This window comes from Rattus rattus, chromosome 1 (assembly GCF_011064425.1).
Source record: "Rattus rattus isolate New Zealand chromosome 1, Rrattus_CSIRO_v1, whole genome shotgun sequence".
NCBI classification, from domain to species: domain Eukaryota; kingdom Metazoa; phylum Chordata; class Mammalia; order Rodentia; family Muridae; genus Rattus; species Rattus rattus.
Window position 1 is genome coordinate 169,984,103 of NC_046154.1, and position 20,783 is coordinate 170,004,885.

The 20,783-nt window shown below is 43.1% G+C and overlaps 1 protein-coding gene across 17 annotated transcripts in view; it reads left to right on the forward strand.

Moving 5' to 3' along the window:
* Anks1b (ankyrin repeat and sterile alpha motif domain containing 1B) overlaps positions 1-20,783 on the forward strand; it is a 1,103,087-nt gene that overhangs the window by 1,032,220 nt on the left and 50,084 nt on the right. For 9 of the 17 annotated variants that reach the window (XM_032911325.1, XM_032911320.1, XM_032911329.1 and 6 more), the window contains 2 exons: positions 18,165-18,293; positions 20,336-20,407. In XM_032911325.1, the coding sequence (XP_032767216.1) occupies positions 18,165-18,293; positions 20,336-20,407 (201 nt within the window). Of the gene's footprint in view, positions 1-11,927; positions 12,003-18,164; positions 18,294-20,335; positions 20,408-20,783 lie in introns of all 17 variants that reach the window. The other 8 variants (XM_032911305.1, XM_032911250.1, XM_032911207.1 and 5 more) reach the window with 2 other exon arrangements.

Genomic DNA, 20,783 nt, shown 5'->3' on the forward strand with positions numbered 1-20,783 from the left:
GGAAATAGGGGGGATTCATGGGAGGGCCCTGCTGCCATCTTCCCCACTGGTCCCTACTGGGTTTCACCGTAAATTTCTCTTATTTAATCTTCCTTACAGCCTGTCCTTGTAAATAAATGGCAGCTTACCATGACCGTTGCCCCCGAGGCCCAATCCTATCAAACAGTTTGATAGCAGTTCAACAAATACCAGCTTTCCATATGTTGTGACAGATTACATATATGTAGGTGTGGGTAACGGAAGAAATGTCATGAGTAGCTTAGCGGAAACTTCATGGATCCGCTCATGGCTGCCGTTGGGAAGCCTGTCGAGTAAAAAGTGACAAGGTTTACAGCAGATAAAGTAGAGACCCTTTCCACCTTGGCACCACTATGTCCTCCCAAGTCTACAAGAAGCTTTGTGTCAGGGTGTGGAATATACTCCGTATACAGAAATTCTTGCCTGGGTGTTTCTTCAACTAGCGAAGCTGTTTTCTTTGTAGTTTCTTCATCTGGGGTTCTGAGTTGATTTCTTTCTGCCTGTGCAACTTGGACCAGGTCATTTTGTATTTCTGAGCTTTAATTTACTTGGCTTTACCATGTGAACAATGCCTGCTGCCCTGATTTGTGTATAGCAGATGATGTGTGCAAAAGTATTAAGGCCGGGTAGATGGACGCGTGATGGATGGATGGATGGATGGATGGATGGATGGATGGATAGATGGATAGATGGATAGATGGATGGGTAGATGATAGATAGATAGATAGATAGATAGATAGATAGATAGATAGATAGATAGATATCTTAGTTACTTTTTGTTGCTATGACAAACAACTTATGGAAGAAAGATTATTTGGGCCCTATAATGGTTATAAGTTTGAGATGGTTACAAGGCTTCAGATAGTTTGATGATCATCATGGCCTAGAATGCAGTAACAGGCAAGCAGGCATGGCACTGGAGCAGAACATAAAATAGCTCAAGAAGTACAGATGTCCCCCAAAACGCCTTTTTCTAAAAATGACAAAAGCATATAATTTATTTACACTATCCTATTTCTTCCAAGAGAAAAGACTGGTTTTTCCCAGACGTTCTACCCAGTTGCTCAGCATTTTTTGAAGCTTACAGTATGACCCTTCAGAAAATAATAGCCATGTTGGAAGAAACAGTCTTTCGTACCGTATTACATCAGATACTTTCTAATGTCCGTCCATTAGCTACTCTATTTTTAGTTTGTTTTTTTTTTCATCAGAAAGCTCCTATTTATAAAGGTTTTGTCTGCCCATGCTTTCAAGTTTTTTCTTCCATAGTCTAGAAGAGTGGTTCTCAACCTGTGAGTCACAACCCCTTTGGGGTTGAATGATCCTTTAAAAGGGGCCACACATCAGATGTCTTGCCCATCAGATATTGACCTTACGATTCACAACAGTCTCAAAGGGACAGATACGAAGTAGCAACAAAATTAATTATGGTTGGGGGTTCACCATGACGTAAGGAACTGTGCTAACGGGTGGTAGCATTAGGATACTAGAGAGCCTCTTCCTACTGAAGCACAGGCAGATCGTGAAAAAGAAGGCTGAGAATGAATCCTCTGACACCAAGAGCTTCCTGCCTCGAAGCTTGTCAAGTTGACCAGCTGACACCTCAGCTTTCCAGACAGTTTGAGATGCTGACACTCCATGAGCTGAGAAGCCAGACTGACCACCTCTGCTGCGGAAGGCCTCACACCAAGCACAAGGAGAAAACAGTGCTTTCAGACGCAGACTTACCCCTGAAGTGCTGCATACTTTCTTTATTAACTTACTCAGTCCATTGCCTCGTCTCAAAATATACCCTTTCTTAGCTCCGACGACTTCGGGCTTAGAAATGCTCATGTGGTTGCTGTCTTTTGTATCCCCGTACTGTTCTTTACATAATCAGGGGAAAAAGGGAGAGTCGCCTTTTGAGGTCCACTCCTTGTATTATACATCTGGAGTCTTTTGTTCTCTGCAAGTTCATCAAAGAAGCAAGTGTGGTGCCTGGAGTTTGTCCTGACAGGCTTTAGTCAGACCTAAATTCCTCCAATTATTTTTCTGGAGAAATTAAAACCTTTTCCCCCCCTTTTAAGTCAATAGAGAACATTCTATTTTCAACGGAATAAAGAAATAGGACAATATTTGAAAACCCGGGTTCAGTGGAACTGACCTTGTGGTTTTCATAGCGCCTCAGGCTTGCTGACATTGAGCAGCATGTTCTCAAAGACACGCGCCAGGCTATTTTTCTACTTGTTAAATTTTCTGGAATGTTCCTCATTATATTCAGTCCAGTTCTTGAGTCCGTGGGTCAGAGTTTCAGCTGTTATAATCTGACCTTGCTAAATTTTAAAGGGTAGAAGAATTCTATCATTCTCCTCTCCTTCCCCCTTTTCTTCTTCTAGTGATAAAAATAAAGAGGGCCTTTTTTTTTAAACATAGAGGAAATAGGGCTGGTGGCGCATACCTTTCAGTTAATTCTGTTAGTGCATGGTTAAAGTACCATGCCAGTAAGGACTCTCTGGATGCGTGTGAGCAACCACAGCAACAAAACATCTCAAGATGGCTAATGTTGAAAGGGTTGTACTGAGTCACTTTGCTGGAAAGTCCAGGTGGTTTTTTAGCCAGGTGTTTTGCCAGCCTGGTGTTTATAGACAGGTGTTTATAGCCAGGTGTTTATAGCCAGGTGAATATAGCCAAGTATTTATAGCCAGGTGGTCTTACAGCCAGGTGTTTATAGCCAGGTGGTCTTATAGCCAGGTGTTTATAGCCAGGTGGTCTTATAGCCAGGTGTTTATAGCCAGGTGGTCTTAAAGTCAGGATCATTAAGCTCTGGCGTTTCCACCTTCCTTCCACATGCGGGTGCTTACTCAAAGGATTGTTACCAATTAAAACAAGACCATGTCTTTTTTCTTTCTTTTTTAAAGTCAATTGAAAAGATTCTATTTTCTGAATAAAGAAATAGGACAATATTTGAAAACCCCATTTCAGTGGAGCTAACCTTGTGGGTTTTGTAGGCTTGCTGACCCAGGATCCTTCCTCTGAGGTTCCCTGTGCTCCTTTATGCCGGCTCCTTTCCCTAATAGGCTTGCCCCACAGGAGGGGAGTTTCAAGTCCAGCTTCTCTAAAGTTTGATCCTATATCAAAGAGAGCTAATCCTTCCATCTGGAAATTGTGGTTTGAGTCCAATCAGTTCAGATCAGCCTGGTTTGCATCAGTTGTCTCTTCCTAAGTCAGTCACAGCAGTAGAGGTATATGTGTCCATTTCTGTGTGCGCTTTGGTAGGAAAGGGGCTCTCCGCATGAACAGTCAAATTCCTCTTGCCAGAAACGGGATTCGCTTCTAAGTAGACAGAAATAGCCACAGTGACCGACTAAATAAACTCTCTCGACTTTCCAAGCCTGCCGATCTCCAATAGAAATTAGTCACATTATAAGGGTGTCGATGTCAGTTTTCACGATTAATTTGATGAGCTTTTAGGCTCCCAGATTTGAAGTAAAGAAATGAACCCTAAAAAAAAAAAAAAAAATCCCACGTCTGTCAACTTGGACCAGCCCCTTAGTTCTCTTGACTGATACCTAGCACGCATCATTGCTTTGGAGTACGAATAGAGTAATAGTTGTCAGAACCTTCCAGAGACTCTGAAGCTATGCAATGGGGTCACCTTCCAGTGTATTATTGCCTATAATTTTCTTCTTCATCCTGCCTTTTCAATGGCAACAGAATAAATGCATAGAATTTACAAAACTATTTTTATTTTCCAGCTCGTAAGCCCAAACCTCTTCAATGGTGTGAGAGTAGTATTCCTTATGGTTGCAAACAGTTCCCGCTTAGGTTATAAGCTAGCCTCCTCGAGAGAGGATTTATAATGCATAACTATTCTTAAATACACTGAACCTGTCAAGATCTTTATGAATGGCATTTCAAAATATCTAATTATATTTTCTTACATCTTATATATATTTTTTATATCTTATAACTATCATACATATAGTTATAAGATATTTGCAAGGTTGGTGTTATGCCTGGTTGGTATTTCTGTAGTGTACACAAGGTACTAAGACAAAAGGCAATTGGTTGCCTTCCCCTTTCTGTCAATGCACATAAGCCACGCCTCCCTTCTCAGCACACAACAGCGCTGGACTTTTCTCCATTTGTATTATTCCTATCAAGTTCATTGTCTAGTGACTCTAGACTGTTGAAGCACTTGTAGGACTTGGTTTTGACTCAGTACATCAGCTCGCCCCTTCCCAGCTCTGTACTATGCTAAATGCAAGAACTTAAGTGGAAAGCGTACCTCTTAGGTCATTTCCCAATGAATCAAGTGAGGCCTTGCACAAAGGACAGCTGAGGGAAGCTGTAGATTCCTACCGGAACCCTCCTAAATTGGCATCACTCAGGGTGATTGAGGGTTCAGCCAGCTCTTGTTTTTTCCTCCAGATTCTCCATGAGGAAAAAAATGAGGACACAGTGCAATCTCAGAAAATATCCCCTAACAAATGGCCCTGTCCAGTGCTTCTTTTTAACCAGAAACAAGAAATGATTGTTGAACATGGAGTTAACAAATGAGTTGAAATAAAGAAAATGACGGCCTCTGTCTGCAAGAAAGGACTGTAATGTATATTTTGGAAAGCCATTACTAGCAGGAAAAGAAAACATTACTTTGCAAAAAAAAAAAAAAAAAATCTAGCTTCTTTGCAGCAGTCCCTGCTATGATAAAGAGTTGATTGTTGCTGTTCTGAGCAAGTTATTAATATTTCTTCTTGCTGCTGGTCTGAAGCATGTTTGTGTCAGTAGCGATGGCATTTCAGCTTTGAGGTAGACTATGTGCAAAGGCCTTTTGCTATAAACAGCATGGTTCCAATTGTCTTAAATTCACAGCAACAAAGAGAACTCCAGAGAGACCTGGAGAGCTGTACACTGAGCACACAGACGGCTTCCTGTTTTGTTTTTTGTTTGTTTGGTTTTTTTTAATCCACCCCTGTTTTTCTCCTGCAAAGAGATTTTACAAATAAGTGTGCTACACCAAGGACAGCTGCAACTGTCATTTTAGGGGATTCAGGTTATAGATCCTATCAACCAGTAGGTAATAGCAATACCCTAAGCCTACAATTCCCTGCCACACTGAAAGATTATTTAATGTCCTGCTGGAACCAGGAAGAGAGTTAACAAGGATGAGGCGAGAAGGTGAGGGGGATGAGGAGTTCGGGAAGACACCTGAGTACACAGTACCTGAGCTCGTCCCATTCCAGTGGAAACACACTGTTGGCTTCCTCTCGAGCTTGCTAACCCTTACATTGCTGACACCTGCAACAGTGGGTCCCACATACAGATGTTACCAGGGAAACACCGGTTGACCCAACTCCTCCCCTCCAAGAATCTTTCCAATCGACCTAACGGGAAGGTCATGAGTGTGAAGTTTTGGAAAGATGGTTCTTTAGAGAGGAAAAAGAGGGGAAGTTGAGTTTTCTTGACTCTTTCGCTCAATGCAGATAAAAGCACTCATCGGAAACTTTTGTAAAGAGGGTCAGCAATGTAGTCACTCCTGTCTTTCACTCTTTGGAACTAGAAATAGATGCCAGCCCTGAACTTGAGGGGTTGACAGTGTGGCTGCTGGGAAGAATGAAAATCAGGTCCAGCAGTAAGGGTGCCTAGTGTTCAGCTCACAGCTCACATCAAAGGAGTGGGAGGAGGATCAGTCTCAGTCTAGGAGAGATGGACAGAAGAAGTGACCAGATCTGACCTATGGTCTCTGGATAGCTCAGAAGCAGGAGTTTTGGGCATCTAGTCAGTATGCACACAGAAGTAGGATCCACAGAGCCATGGCTGCTGGAAGGAAGTCTCCATGGGAGGCTTAGCTGGACTGAGTTTGTTTGACGCCATTGTTTGACAGGTCTAATCAAGGCTGCTCAAGGAGCTGCCAAGATCGCTGGCTAAGGCTGAGGCTTCCTCTGGTAGAGCCTCCTTTTTTGCTTCTGCCTTTGAACCTGTTTTGTATTGCTTTAAGAGCGTTGTCATCTGGGAGAAGGAATAGATTCCATCGTTCCTTTCATTCTGAACCTTTCATATGTCCTCCTGGACAATCTCTCAACACCCTCAAGTGGGAAAGTATTATACCAGCGAAAGACATACAGGTGAAAGTCCCTTTTTTTAGGTCTAAGATAAGACAGAAATTTTCATCACATATAGAATCTGACTGGAGGGCTAGATTCACAGACGTTTCCTTATTAAACTAACTATGCCATATCAGCAGCCTTCCCTGAAGGTTTGCAGGGCCTAATTGGAATAGCTTCGTGAATGGAGCTGTCAACACTGCTCTATCGGAGACCCACCATCAAATTCTCAACCCCAGGTGACCGCTCCCTCTGAAGGTGGTTATGGAACAGAACATGCCCATAGCAATCATCCATCCATAAACATCAATTAAAAGCAAGGCTGATCCCTGCCCCAGTCCTTGCATGCCTCAGATGACCCACCACTATCTTTTGGATGAATGTCAGAGTACTAGAGAGAGAGCTTCATATGCTCTAAACTTTCCCCAGACCTTGCACTTCAGATTGAAAGAACAATCATTTGGCAATATAGAAAAAAAACATAGTCTCCCTGAATGGCATAGAAAATGCTTCAGAGCTCAGAGAATGTCTTTCCAAGCCCAGGCCTTTGGAAGAGAATTCAGGGCATGAGGGGGCCAGCCCTGGCACATGTGGACGAAGAGGATCTCTTACATCGGTGGAACAAAGGCAGACTCTTTAAAGCAAGTGTCTCTGTGTGGGTGCTTAAGGCCAGTGATCTTGGCAGCTCCTTAAGCAGACTTGATTAGACCTGTCAAACAATGGAATCAAACAAATCCAGCCTAGACGATGAGCTGGAGGAGGTGACAGGAGAGGAGAGGAAACAAGTGGTGTGGAGGTCAGAGGACAGAGCACCTTAGAGGTTACTGTGAAGACTTTGGTTTTCCTCTCAGATAAGGCGAGCTGAAGGTCACAGCCTGGGCCTTCGTTTTCATGGGTCACTGGCTCCTGTGTCGTGAGTATACCCTAAGAGGACAATGGTGGAAGTAATGGAGGAAGTAAGGAAGTCATGAAGTACGGAAGTAATGAAGTAATGAGGCTAGTTAGGATGTAAAAGGATGATTGGGCGAAAGAAGTAGGGCTGACCTCAGGTACTGAGAGCTCAGTTAGAAAGTACAGGAGGATTTGCTGCTAGACATAAAGTGAAAACAGGACTAAGGACCAGGGGCTGCTTCTGGGTCATTGAAAGTGTGGGTTGAGGCATTTCAGGTTGAGATGCCAACTGAGTGAGTAGAGGCGTCAAGTCAGCTGCTGGATATCCAAGTTTGGAATTCTGAGAGAGAGAGAGAGAGGTCTGGACTGACGATACAAACATGGAGGATAGGACTAGGAACAATCTCCAAGGAGAGTCAAAAACAGATAGAAGAGTCCAGACTCTAGTGTCCAGGGTTGACCAGCTAATAGGAACAAGAGAAGGACAGGAAATAGAAATGGGGATAAACACATCAAGTAGGTCAAGAAAACCAGTTGGAGCAGAGCGGGCTCAGGTGGGGACATTATCTAAAGAACAAGAAATTGAGCTGGCCACGGAGAATGGTGTTGTGTAAAACAGGGGTGTTCTGCTCTGTAGTAGAAGACTTTTAGCGTTTTTTTCCAGAATGTTGCAGCAGGGAAGGCCTAATGGAAGATGAGAGGGACAATTTGCTGTAAACCACTAGACTGCTATCAGTTGAGTAGAGAAGAAAGCCATCTCTAGGAAGAAAACTTTGGAGACTGGTAGATTCTTTCTGTTTTGTGACTAGATTTGAATTCAAGTGTGTTGTGCTAATAATTTCTGAAGGCAAGTCATGGTGACCCAAGGTACAGCATGATAACAATCTAGACGAATGCTTTAAGGACACATGCCGGAGTCAAGAGAAAGTTCTGAACCAAGAGAAAAAATTACATGCCTTCCTCTTCCTCCTCCTCCTCCTCCTCCTCCTCCTCCTCTTTTTCTTCTTCTTCCCCCTCCCACTCTCCCTCCCCTCTCTCCCTTTTCTCTCTTATTTCTCCTCCTCCTCCTCCTCCTCCTCCTCCTCCCCCTCCCCCTCCTCCTTCTTCTTTTGAAACAGGGTCTTTACATGGCCCAAACTCCCTATGTAGACCAGGTTGACCTCAAACTCACCTCTACCTCCTGAGTACTGCTGGAATTAAAGAAGCACGCACCACCACATCCAGCCTAATTATATCCCTTCTAATGGGTGTCAGTCATCAAAAAAGTAAAATTAAATTATTGATGTCATCACAATTTTAAGACTGCTGTAGGCTGGGCAAGATGGCTCAGAGGGTAAAGAAAGGCACTTGGTGCCAAACCTGAAGACCTGACTTGGATCTCCAGAACCCACAATCCATGACTTGTCCTCTGGACTCCAAACTTAGAGAGAGAGAGAGAGAGAGAGAGAGAGAGAGGAGAGAAGAGAGGAGGAGAGGAGAAGGAGGAGGAGGGAAGGAAGAAGAAGGAGGGAGGAGGAGGAGAAGGAGGAGGAGGAGAAGGAGGAGGAAGAAAAAGAAGAAGGAGGAGGAGGAGGAAGAGGAGGAGAAAGACAGACAGACTAGCTTATCTTTAGTTAAACCCCACTTAATAAATAGATTTCATGGTTATTCCGTCTCAGATAAACTAAACCAGCTTTTGAGGGCTATGTAGACAGGAGTTTGGGAGAACACTGAGAAGCAAACAAAATAGCAAGGGAATGAGGGGCCGCCTTCTGCATGACAGTCACCAAGCTCCACAAGAGTCCTCTAACAGAGATGATGTGACAAGCGTTCCCTCTTGTCCAGCAAAGCTGAACCTTTTGTCAGGTCTTCATCAGGAGGAACTAAGCATTCTTCTAGCAAGAACTCTCTAAGTTACTCTCTGGTTTACTAATAGTACAAAAGGCCAGAATGAAGTAGACCAATGCAAAGGATAATGAATTACAGCACTGACTGTTTCTGTAGTACATTACCATTTACCAAGAACTCCTAATAGGTATAATATATATACATATACATATATATATACATATATATATATATAAATCCCTCTCCCATTTAGTGCAAGTGACCTGGTCAAATAAGCCAAGAACTTCTTCTTGCAGATGGAGAAATTCTAAAGGTTCATTAATACTTAGTCGTAGAGGCTGGAGAGATGGCTCAGTGGTTAAAAACATGTACTGTTCTGGCAGAGGACCCATGTAAGTTCTCAAGTTGTCAAATGGTTCACAACTGCCTGTAACTCCAGCTGCAGGGGATCTGATGCTATCTTCTGGCCTTTGAGGGCACGGAGCTCACATGCACAAGCACACACATGAACCCATAATTTAAAATAAAAAAAATATACCACAGTTTGAGTCATCAATTTTCTAGTATACCTCCCACGAGGTTTAATATTTGATGCTTGTAGCACCTACTCATCCCAAAAGGACAGACAGAGCCTAAGAATCCCAGCAGAGACTTGAGAACAGTGGCCTGAAAGTCTGTCTCCTCTTTTCCTGTGTGACAGAGATGTATGTATGCCCAGGGGTGTTGCAAGACAGCAGGGTAGCTAAGCCCCTCCCCTGCTTGCCACTGCATCATTTTCCCAAGTCCTCCCCTCAACTGAACACAGAGACGGCACTCCAAGAGAGACCACACTGCCCATTTCTTCCTCCTAGAAGAAGAGCGAGTGCACCCCACTTCTCTCACTACTTCTGGTGTCCTACATTCCAAGGCTGGCCATGCCGGAGGAAGGGGAAAGTGAGAATCAGCAATGAGATAGCATTTTATATAAAAGAAATTCCTTATGTGACTCAAAGTGACCAGGAAGCTCTGCCACCCACCTGAAACATTAAGTGCTCTCGTGCCTGGTTTATTCAGAGCTAATGATGGGAAAGCAATAAAACTTTTAGGTGTTTAGAGTTACGGAGTTGAGACTCTTCAGTGAAGCAGCCTCAGGCTCAGAAATCCAAGTCCCTCTCACTAGGTTCTCTGCCTTCTGGTGAAGTCCCTGTAGCCTCGCCTGCCTCCTAACCATCTCAGAAGCTGTTATCTGTCTCCACTGCATGGGTCCTCAGTTTAGTCTCTCTGAATGTTGACATCTCCCTCTGTCAGGCGATGGATGGTGTGTTGGCTCCTGGTGGTGTTAGGAGTATATGCAAGAGCTAAGAGCTTTGAGTCACAGAATTTACTCTGGGGTATGGATGAGAGGGGTGAACAGCCTGAGGAAATCATACGAATACATTTAGTGCGAGTGAAGATGGAAATCCAACCAAGCCTAGAGTCAGTCCAGGCGGCCATCTACATCCTTCCTTTCTGCATCCATAGATACAAATTATAGCAGATCAAAAATCTGAACATGCTGCCTGATTTTGACATGTTGTTTCCTTAGACAGTGCAGTGTATCACCCATGTGTTTTATCATTTTTCCTTAAACAGTATAGTATAACACCTATGTGTTATATCCTTTGTGATGTATGACAAGGTGTATTTAAGTTATGTTCAAGAAGCACTCCCCCATAGATACCAAGGGATACTGTATGTTTAAATCAGAAAGAAGCTACTAGAGACAGGGAAGGTGGGATGAGTGGCCCCAAAGCTTAACTTGCTAGAGAATGAATTTTTGGAAGACCTTCTTGTAGAGAAAAATGACTTTAAGTTTAAAATAGAGGCCGATAAATGGGTCTCCCAGGGTATAACTTCCTTACAGAATGCCAGGTATCTGCAGTTTATCTCCCTCACATGAGGCACAGAGTGGAGGACTAGAAAGCAAATGAACACGTATGGTGGGAAAGCATCCTCACTGGACAGAGATGCTAACATCTGGTGAGCGTCTCTGGGAAGATGGCAGAGGAGGAAACCTTAATCGGGGACAAGTCTGCTTCCACAGTTTGTTTATGGCTGCCCTTCAGTGGGTTTCCAAGACACACTGTGGGTGTATGAGTTCCTATCCTGCAGTGATCTTTGTCAGATCCACAGGGGTTTCTGGGGACACACAGGACTTGCTAACGGAGTCCAGACCATAGCCTATTACTCGGTTTCTGTGTTTTAGATTTTATTTGGTGGGGGAGGGGGATGCTGGTTTTCGACAGTTTTTCTGTGTAGCTCAGCAAACGCTCTACCTGGACCTCCCAAGTCCAGTGTCTTTTAAGATGACAACATTCATGAAAACAACTCTGAAGAAAGCAAGCTCCTAGCCCCTCAGGTTACATGCAGCACTTCAGGAAGGTATTGGTTGGCCGAGCATTTGATTCTGAGCACATATTGCAGTTTTAGATTTCTGCTGGTGTGGTGGAGAGCCCAGTGAGGATGCTGGTTCACTGCACCCATAATGGCTGCTGGGTTTCCCTGGCCCCAGTCCCTTTGCCTAGGCAAGGGATCCTCCAGCATACCTCTACTACACAGGTACCTATGGATTTTCATCCACAGAGCTCCACCCTAGCCATCCCTGGGGGCACAAGCATCTTTTACTGGTTTATTCTTGACCATTGAATATACGAAACTCCAGATGTTTGGCTGGTTCTAAAGACATCTTCCCTCCCTTTCGATGAAATATTTTTATTTTTGGAAAATAACACTCAATGAAGAGGGGAGGTGCTGCTTTTCTTTATGTAAAAAATAGTTTACATTTTCTGAGCCATGAGTTTATTTGTAATTTACCTTGATATAGCACTAACACATAAATGGTTTCCTCCACATCCCTGCTCCCACCCCACCCCACCTGCAGCCAACCCCAAGATGCTTTTAAGCAAAAAAGAATAACTTGGAAGTCAAATATTAAACCTCGTGTACCCTACACATTCTTTTAATTTTTTTTTTTAAGAAATGTGATTCTTTTATTCTGCTGTTTTCTCCCTCCCTCCCTCTCCCAGTATACGTTGGTAGCTGCCATGTTTTAAATATTGACAAGATAAGATAGTTTTCTGTTTATACCAGCAGTCGTCTGTCTGTGAAATCTGGACCAATCAGAATGCTGGATTTCCTTTCTCAGCGATCCATCAGGTTCATAATGTAAGGCTACAAACGATTGTTTTCTCTTCCTGAACTTGCGCTTTGTAGTGTGTCGCAGTGTCCTGTCACTTGCCCCAGGTACCACATCCCAGCAATGCGAAAACTCTGTAATGTCTGGTGGCTTCTGAGGTGCTTTGTCTCTTACACTTCATGTGCTTTGTGACTGGATAATGTGTAAATGCTGTCCTAAAACAAGAAACATACTTGGTCTGGAAATCCACAGTTACAACCTGTCCCGTCTAAGTTTTGGCTTCCATTCCAGGTGTCTGTCTTAACTTGCTTTTACGGGGAAAAAAAGACAAAGGGTAAATTGATACATAGAGAAACATGTATATATCAGCGCCATTCTTCCCGTTTCTTGTACTTTGTGTCCACGAGCTAGTCAACCCTTTGTGTCTGGTGATTCTTAAGGATTCATGCACTTTATTTGTGAGAAATACTGGACTTGCATGAGATACCCTGCAACTGATGCAAATGTCAGGGAGAAGGGGAGGTGGGAGGGGTTGGGGGTGGGAGTGGGCTCTCACAGCTTTAAGGTGGTTCTCAGCCTTTTTGCATTTTGGCCGTATTGAATTGATCTTTCCAGTGCATGTGAAATTGTGACCTATTTTATTTCGAGCTGCTTAATATTCAAATATTCATGTCTCACATTCGCCTATGTCAGAGAAAAATTTTATTCGGAACATAAACATTGTGGCATAGATTTTTTTTACGTTTGTAATTTAAAATACAATCCTATCTTCACATCCATTGAAACTTTCTCCATCGTCTAGCCTGTTGTCTGGAAGCCTGAGTCATTCGGTTGAGAATCACTGAAAGTTCTTGGGGTGGCATGTGAAGGCCCTCTGGTGGGGGGAGGGGTGGGCACATTCATCCTCCTGTGCATGGGACTTCCGGGTTCTTGAGCACCACGATGTCTGAGCATTGCCTGTCCTGGTGCTCTGTGACCCGGAAGTCCTCCCGATCGCACAGTGCTAACATCAGCTTCTAAGTGTTCAGCAGTGGCCATCTCTGCTCCTCCTCCGTAGCACACATTCAGCAAACACAACTGCACAACCAGGGCACCTTTGGTAGCTCTTGGAGCCCTTCCCAACCAACTGCAGCAGCTGCAGCAGTGGCTTTCTGTAGCAGGCTTTCCCCACTCGTGAACTTTGGTAGGAGACATTTACGATGGCCATCGCCAGATAACGCACATATGTATGTTCACAAGAGTGGAGCTCTCTGTGGCACTCTGGGCAGCCTTAATGATTTCAGGAGGTAAATGTCATTGCTTACACATGTTTGGGTAGCCCTTCTCTGAAGCTTGTCAGAAAGTGAGACCTCAAAGTAACAGTGGCCCCTTAAGAATCTGTTAGTTTTCCATTAGGTGTTCTGAGGAAATAGAAAATAATGTTTGTGAATATCCAGATCTAAATTTATAAGCAGGTCGGTGGGAATAGCTCCACGCAGAAAAGATTTAAAAGCTTCTATTTAAAAAAAAAAATCAATTAAGTCTCAATTTTAAATTAAAAGAAAAAAGAATTTATACAAGGCTTTAGAAAATATCCTACCTCTCCATTAGTGTTAGAAAGCTGTGTCATAATCCAGGCCTTTAATCATTTACTGACATCCCTGGGAAACCTTTTGTTTAGAAGAAAATTAAAGATATAGAAAACGCTCCCCGTTGTATTGTCAGAACATGCAGAATATGAAATGTTCGTTTTTGCTATGTGAAATGGTCTTTCTTAGAACTTTCCCTAGATGTCAGGTTGTACTAACTTGGAAAATAACACAGAGGCCAAAAGCTACATTTCTGAGTCATTGCTCTAATAAAAAATCTACGAGAGGAGTCTGAATTTTATATAACTAAGTTCGTTTACTGGTATTATATTTTTCAGTTAGTGGTATAAAATAAAGTTTAGTTTAGTTGCATTGTTTTTTATATGGCCTAATTATAAGTCCTTCAAACTCATCTAGAATATGAATTAATGATTGGCATTTGAGAAGTGCCTGTCAGAAAGAATCTACTCGTTTAAAACTCTACATTAAATTATATTTTTCCATAATGTTTACAAGTGTGAATTTCTGGTTAAAGTGCTAACTAGTGATGTCTATTTTCTCCTGCTTAATGAATTTCCTTCACTGTATTTATTTTAAAATGAAACATGAAATGCCTTACCATATATTTATATAAATTAATATATATTTATATATAAAACTGGCACTGAACATTTTACATATATTTAAATATAGTGTATATATATGTATGTGCATAAACATATGGCAACTACCAAATAGATGAACTTTTAAGCCATGACCAAACTGTAAGCATATTAAGGTCCTCAACCTAAAGGGCTTTCTCTAAGTATTCTAAGTGCTAAAGAAAGAGCCCAAAGGCATTTATTAAAAGTTATTTGACTTGTTTTAATTTACCTTCTGTAATTATTTGAGGAAGCCCTAGGAAGACCACTATGTCAGAAACAATTCCAGATAGGGCAAATGCCTCCCCCAAGCTTTCCCACTGCTTCCTTATTCTGATCAGCTCTCGCTGCATCATTGTTTCCAGGGTTAGTATATTTCTCATTAAAGAAGAGTTTCCACTGTAGCCACTGTTTGAGTCAAAAGACTTCTTAGGTCTGTTTGATCACTATTACTTCTTAGTAAGAATTTTAAAATGTAAAAATTATCCGATTTAGCTGACGACACTTGCCTGAACAAACACAGGTATCACGGTATGAATCTATAACCTGGCTCTTCAAGAGCCAACCCAAGGATTCGCCGCTGAAAATGTCCTATAACACGCAGCAAATTTTCTCATTTATTTTTTCAGTCTTTTCTGCTACCGCACGGGGTTACTCAGCCCAGTTCCTTTCACACTTATTCCTGCTTTCCCTCAAGGAGGGTGGAGACCTAAGGCACCCTAGTTCTCTGAACTCTTTTGTGTTTCCTGGCAGCCAACCGGCATCGCTGAATCCTAGCCCAAGGCCAACGTCCTTCCCATCTTATCTACAGAATATTCTACTAAGTCCAACGGGAGCCCTTCCATTCACATTAACGCTAAGACAGGCACTGAGCATCAAAATTCTGATTCCTCTAAATACTCATACATATGAGGTATTGTGTTTTCTGAGAGAGAGGAAGTTGAATTTCCAGGAAGAAAAAAAAGAAATATTTTCTTATAAATCCAATCCAAAGAACGCCTTTCTTTCTGCAAATACGTTTCTGGAAATAGCACTAAGCATGACAAAACTCAGAGTCTGTTTCCAGAAAGGTCGATTCAATCCCTGTGGGGAATTTTAAAATATTTGGACTGGAGCAACATTTCAAGACTGCAAGGAAAATAAAGTGAGGATTATACTTCCCTCCCCTATAATTATCTTCCCCCGTAACTTCTAGCGGTGGTACCAGCAGATCACTCCGGATTCGAAGCAGGGGGTTTGTGACTTTTGGACCCAATGAAGGGATAGGAGAGCAGTTGATGGCGCTGTCTAAACAGTTAGGTGGATGTGCCACTCATGTATTCAAATGGTGACTAAGTGATCTTGGCGATTACAGACAGAGAGAGTGTGCTTGGGTTTGCGATCCCCAAAATGGCCGTTACAATGTCTATGGATGATGTAAACATTCTGATCAGCATTCGGCTTGCAGCTCTGCTTTAAATCTATAGACCCACAGTCGAGTTTAATCATGAAAGTGGGTGACCCAGTGGACAGAGAATGAATCCGTACGTGATCTGCATGCCTGCCCTACTAACCTGTGGGACAGCCGCACTGCCCAGCTTTACCACGCCCACTCCTACCCCAGCCCTATTCCCGGACCACCCCGTACAGCAGTAACCCCCAGCTTCTGCCTGTCAAGCTCTGCCAAGGGATACGCCCAGTTAGCCACAATAGGGCTAATGTGAAGTTCTGTCGCTCGCTCGGTGAGTTGTCCTGTCAGCGCTGGTTCAACGGCTCTCTCGATGTCACCCAAATCTTCCTTTTGTATCATTCCACAGAGTTGCGTGCAAACTCCTGTTGTTCTGTTAACGGCATCACCTGTGACTTAAGTGTACAACACCTGTTTGCTATGTCGTTGTTGCTTCCTCAAGGGGAACACGGGAGGGAGAGAAGTTTAATGGGGGAAAGCCAAGGGTTGTTTGCTAGATCTGGGAAGAGCTTTAAGAACTCATAGCTGCAGCGCTTACAGAGTCATAAAAGGCTATTATACTCTGCTTAAAAATAATAATGAACTCCACAGAGCCTTCAGGCTGACGTCCGCATGAGTTTTTAAGGGCAGTGCATAGCCAGCTTCATAAAGACGAGAGAAATAAGAAGTCAGACACTTGAGAGAGAAAGAAAAGCAAAGGTCAAAATAGAAAAAATCAGAGAAAAGGCTTAATTTTGAAGTTAATTGCAGTCTATTGTTACTTTCACAAAATAACTCATAAAAAGATAAAATTCTATAATGAGCCAGGGATGGGCCATAAAGTCAGGGGGGAAAGTGTTAATGTTAGCGTTATAGGTCTTAAATGTCATGCTATGTTTTAAGTGATACGCGTTGACTAGGTGGAGCAATCGATACAAGCAATCGATACAAGCAATCCAACGACTAGAACAAAACAAATACAGGCAAATGGCTGGGAACGGAGCAAGGGCATGAGGCGTTCTCATTGGACGCGTGCTCCCAGGAAGAGCGGAGGGGTGGGCGCGATGCTAGCAAGGCTCCCCCGGGAGGTCAGGTGACCCACATACAGAGGAAATGCTCCAGGTGCCCGGCTCTGACCAGGCCCGTGCATTTCCACAGGACTCACCCTTGTTATTCTTGTTTTTCAAAGCCGGTGAGAAACACCCAGAAGGCTGGGCCCTTGTCTCGAGCTTTACCTTTGGCAGCTCCCTCTGTCCTGCCTAACAGAATTCTAAAGTACAGAGAGCGTTGTGCTGCTGGCCCTCTTCTCCCAGACCTCCCCGGAAGGAACCCCTAGCTTCTTAGCCTTGGGGATTTCTAGAGCTAGTGAAAGCTACGCACTTCCTTTTGCTCCGAAAGACAAGCATCTGAGCATATTCTTGAGAACTCTCCCCAGAAATCCCACAGTGTGTCCGGCCTGCTAGCTAGTACGCCATGAAACTCGGTTCCCAGCCAAACTTGTTTCGGGAGCTCGTAAGATCTTATTAGGTGTTTCCAACACCTGAGGAAAATAATTTCTCATAATTCTGTAAGACCAACCGAGTCAAAAGAGAGAAGCTCTCGGGAATTGGGAATGCTTTTTATAGATTAGTTTTAGCTGCGTCCATTTGAGAGCAAACAACTGAATTTTGAGAGAGCGGAATCTTAGCAAGGAAAAAGAATACGAAATATTCTGTCTATGATGTATATAAATGAAATTAGAGTCAAGAAAAGGCCTGCCAGGATAGAGTTTTTACTTTATAAATGTTTTTATGAAATGAAAGTGGCAAATAAGATGATAGAAAGCCCTGTTTTAGGTCAGTCTTAGTGGGTATGTATGTCATAAGACATAGCATCCTATGTGACAGTCTGTAGATCAGGAGCCTCACATACATGTGCCTGTTCATATATGAGCAGACCTGTATTCCCGAGTGTGGGCTGCTGTCTTTCTGAAGAAGGCCGCTGAGTATATCCAAGGCCATCCCAGACACACTCTATGCAGCTGAATTCCGATGAGGGAAATTAGCTGTTGGCCATTAATAAATGTTTCTTTTAGCATTTTGTTTAGTATCTTACCTACAAAACCTTCCTCCCCAGATATACGATTTTTCAGAGTACATGATAATGTCCTATTTGGGAACTGAAATTAATGAAAGTATGGATTATTCTAAGGCAAAAAGCAATTCAAACTGAAATTTCCAGTCAATTAAAAAAAAAAATTCAAGTGTATTCTTCCATTGTAACAGAATATTATGAATTGGTAAATAGCTTACTAAAATTTTCACATTTTGCTTTTTAAAATTAGTTAGCCTAGGGTTTCATTCTGAAGATAGACTCGTGTAGACTTCTTCATACTCAGCTTTAGGAAACACAATGCTCACTAATTCACATAGAAACAAAGCATTCGATGTTTATGCACACACAGTACACCCAAAGGCGAACATTTCCAGCTCAGGTGTGTTAGGGAAGCCTAGACTAGCTAGAGAGAATGAACCTGCTTACTGCTTGTGCTGCCTCTAAAATAAATGTCATTTCCAGACAGGGGACTGGGGAGAACCTTCCATCACCTTGCGACCTCCTAATGAAGCCACGGCCTCAACCCCAGTCCAGTACTGGCAGCATCACCCAGAAAAGCTCATCTTCCAGTCGTGTGACTACAAAGCCTTTGTAAGTTACCCTAGACTCCATGTTGGGGCAGAAGTTGGGACAGGATGTGTTCCCTCATTAGTCTGCATCCACTGAAAATGTACCAAAATGTTTGTCACTGGCATTTCTGAAGGGTTTTCTTTTTTTTCTTCTTGAAAATGTCCAGATATCTAGAGCTTTGGAACCCTTGAAATCCCATTAGCCTAAGTTCTGTTCTGGGTCTCTGTATAAAGTTGTATACTTCAAAAACCATGTCAAAAAGCACAATTTATTTATTCATTCATTCATTCACTCATTCATTTTTTTCAAGACAGGGTTTCTCTGCGTAGCCCTGGTTGTCCTAGAACTCACTGTGTAGACCAGGCTGACCTCAAGCTCAGAGATCCACCTGCCTCTGCCTCCCCGGGGGCTGGGATAAAGGAAGTGTACTGCTACCGCCCTGCTTGATAAAGCACAATTTAAAACAGAATGATTGCCTAGTATTCACGGGGCCCTGGGTTCCACCCACAGCTCTGTAAACAGCAAGTAAAATCAAAGGGAGGTGAACGCACATGCAGCAGATAGTCCTGTTGGCTGACCACTGACCTCAGAACACCAGGTCTGCCATCGCATATAAGATTCCCTCCATTGTCCTCAAGGATTGGTTTGGTTTGGTTTGGTTTGGTTTGGTTTGGTTTGTCGGTGTTTTGTTTTTCTTTCTTTTTCTTCTTATAGGGTGAAGGGAATGGGTACTTCTTATGAAATGTTTAGCAAGTCCCGTAGGCTTTGGACTGGATAATGATTACCATGACCGTGGGGTGGGGGGGTTGGGGGCGGGGCAGAACCTGGAAACTCTCTTTAAAGTAGATGTTTCCATTAGGGCAAACTTTCCTAAAACCTTCAAAGGATTTTAAGGATAATAAAGGTTTGTCTGAGATGGTTTTCCTTAACGATGTAGACGCCTTCTGGCTGGCTGTCTCCTCCCAGTCCGGGCTTACCTCAGCTTGCTGTCTCCCTCCCACGTGGCTCATCATTCAACACTGGATCTCTTTCAACAATTGTCTGAAAACTGTTGAAATGCCTTCCTCCACAGTTCAGACTTTGGCTTCTGAGGCTTTCTCCCAAGGCCTTAGACAAGCCTCTGACACCCGGCCTTCCTCACTCACATGGGCCTGTGCTCTCCCGGTCTTCCGGACCAATGCCTGTCTTCCAAGCTCTTCCACGATCCTTGTCGTGGTTCGGATGTTAAAATACACGTAAAGCTATTTCTAAGGGTGCTGAAGAGAGGCGAAACAAAAGGCCCAGCCGAGGTTTCCAAAAGCTGATAAATGAATTGATCTTTTTAAATTTGGGGGAGGGGAGGACAAACACAAAGATGTTTTGCTTATAATTATTCGCCCCAATCAGAAGCGACAGAATGAGTGTGAAATCCATAGCAGGAATCCATGATTCAATCGCGTCGCTGCAAAGTGGCATATGGATCTGGGGACATTTTCCTCTCCTCCATCCAGCCCACCCTATGTTACTCTGCACCGAGGAATCATCTCTGTCCCTATAAAACGAGAATGACACACGTTCTCGAGTGGATGAAGCACAGGGCACCCAGCTGTAAATAAAAATAAAAAAAAAAGTCCAAAACTGCATCTTCTCCTACGAACAGCCCCGCTTTAATTACCTATGCTGCAGAATAAGCCCAAATGGGGGGCCACGTTGCCTCCTCAGCTGTCTCATCCAGCCCTGCAATTACACTGATACTGGCGGGGATTTATTTTTGCAGACATTGCTGCCTCAAAAAAAAAAAAAAAAAGGGAAAACATTTTTAGATTCCCCCATTTTGCAGTTAAATATGATTCGAAAGATGACATCTTTAGAAAATGCCGTAACTTTCACGGAGATCAATTCACAGCTCTCGGAAGTCATGGCTAACTCTGTCTTCTCTGCATCTGTAAGGATTTAAACTCATCGGCCACTCACAAGCCGAGAAAACCTAGCCAGTAGCCTTCCCACGGTGTGTTTTTTTAAATCATTACTCATATTTATACTCCGTTTTAATATGTCATTCCAATTGTGTGTGTGTGTTTTAGTATTTAGGTTCTATGCTGATAAAAGAGCTGAGGGGAACGGAATCAACACAGGACGCTTGCGCAAAGATGCGGGTGAGTTTGCCAAACCGTTTTATCTTAGTCGCTGAAATACTAAGTACTGGGTGCGCATGCAAATTGCCACCTTTCAGATCCCCGTGTTCTTTACCCATTGGCCTGTTGATCACACTGGCGTTACAAAAGGTGTTTGGGTTTCGTTCGTGTTTGTGCCTGGGTTTATCCGACTGTCGTCAACCAACAACGTCTCTCTGATATATTTTAGATCACGTTACGTTCTGCTTTTAATTATTTTTAGAGGATGAAAGTTAACTGTACAAACACCGATCGCCCCCCAGACTGGAGTCAGGGGAATCTTTTAGTCTATTTCAGGAAAGTGTCCTAAGCACCAATTTGACAGTCTGAGAATGCTCACTGAAAAGACTTCTAATGC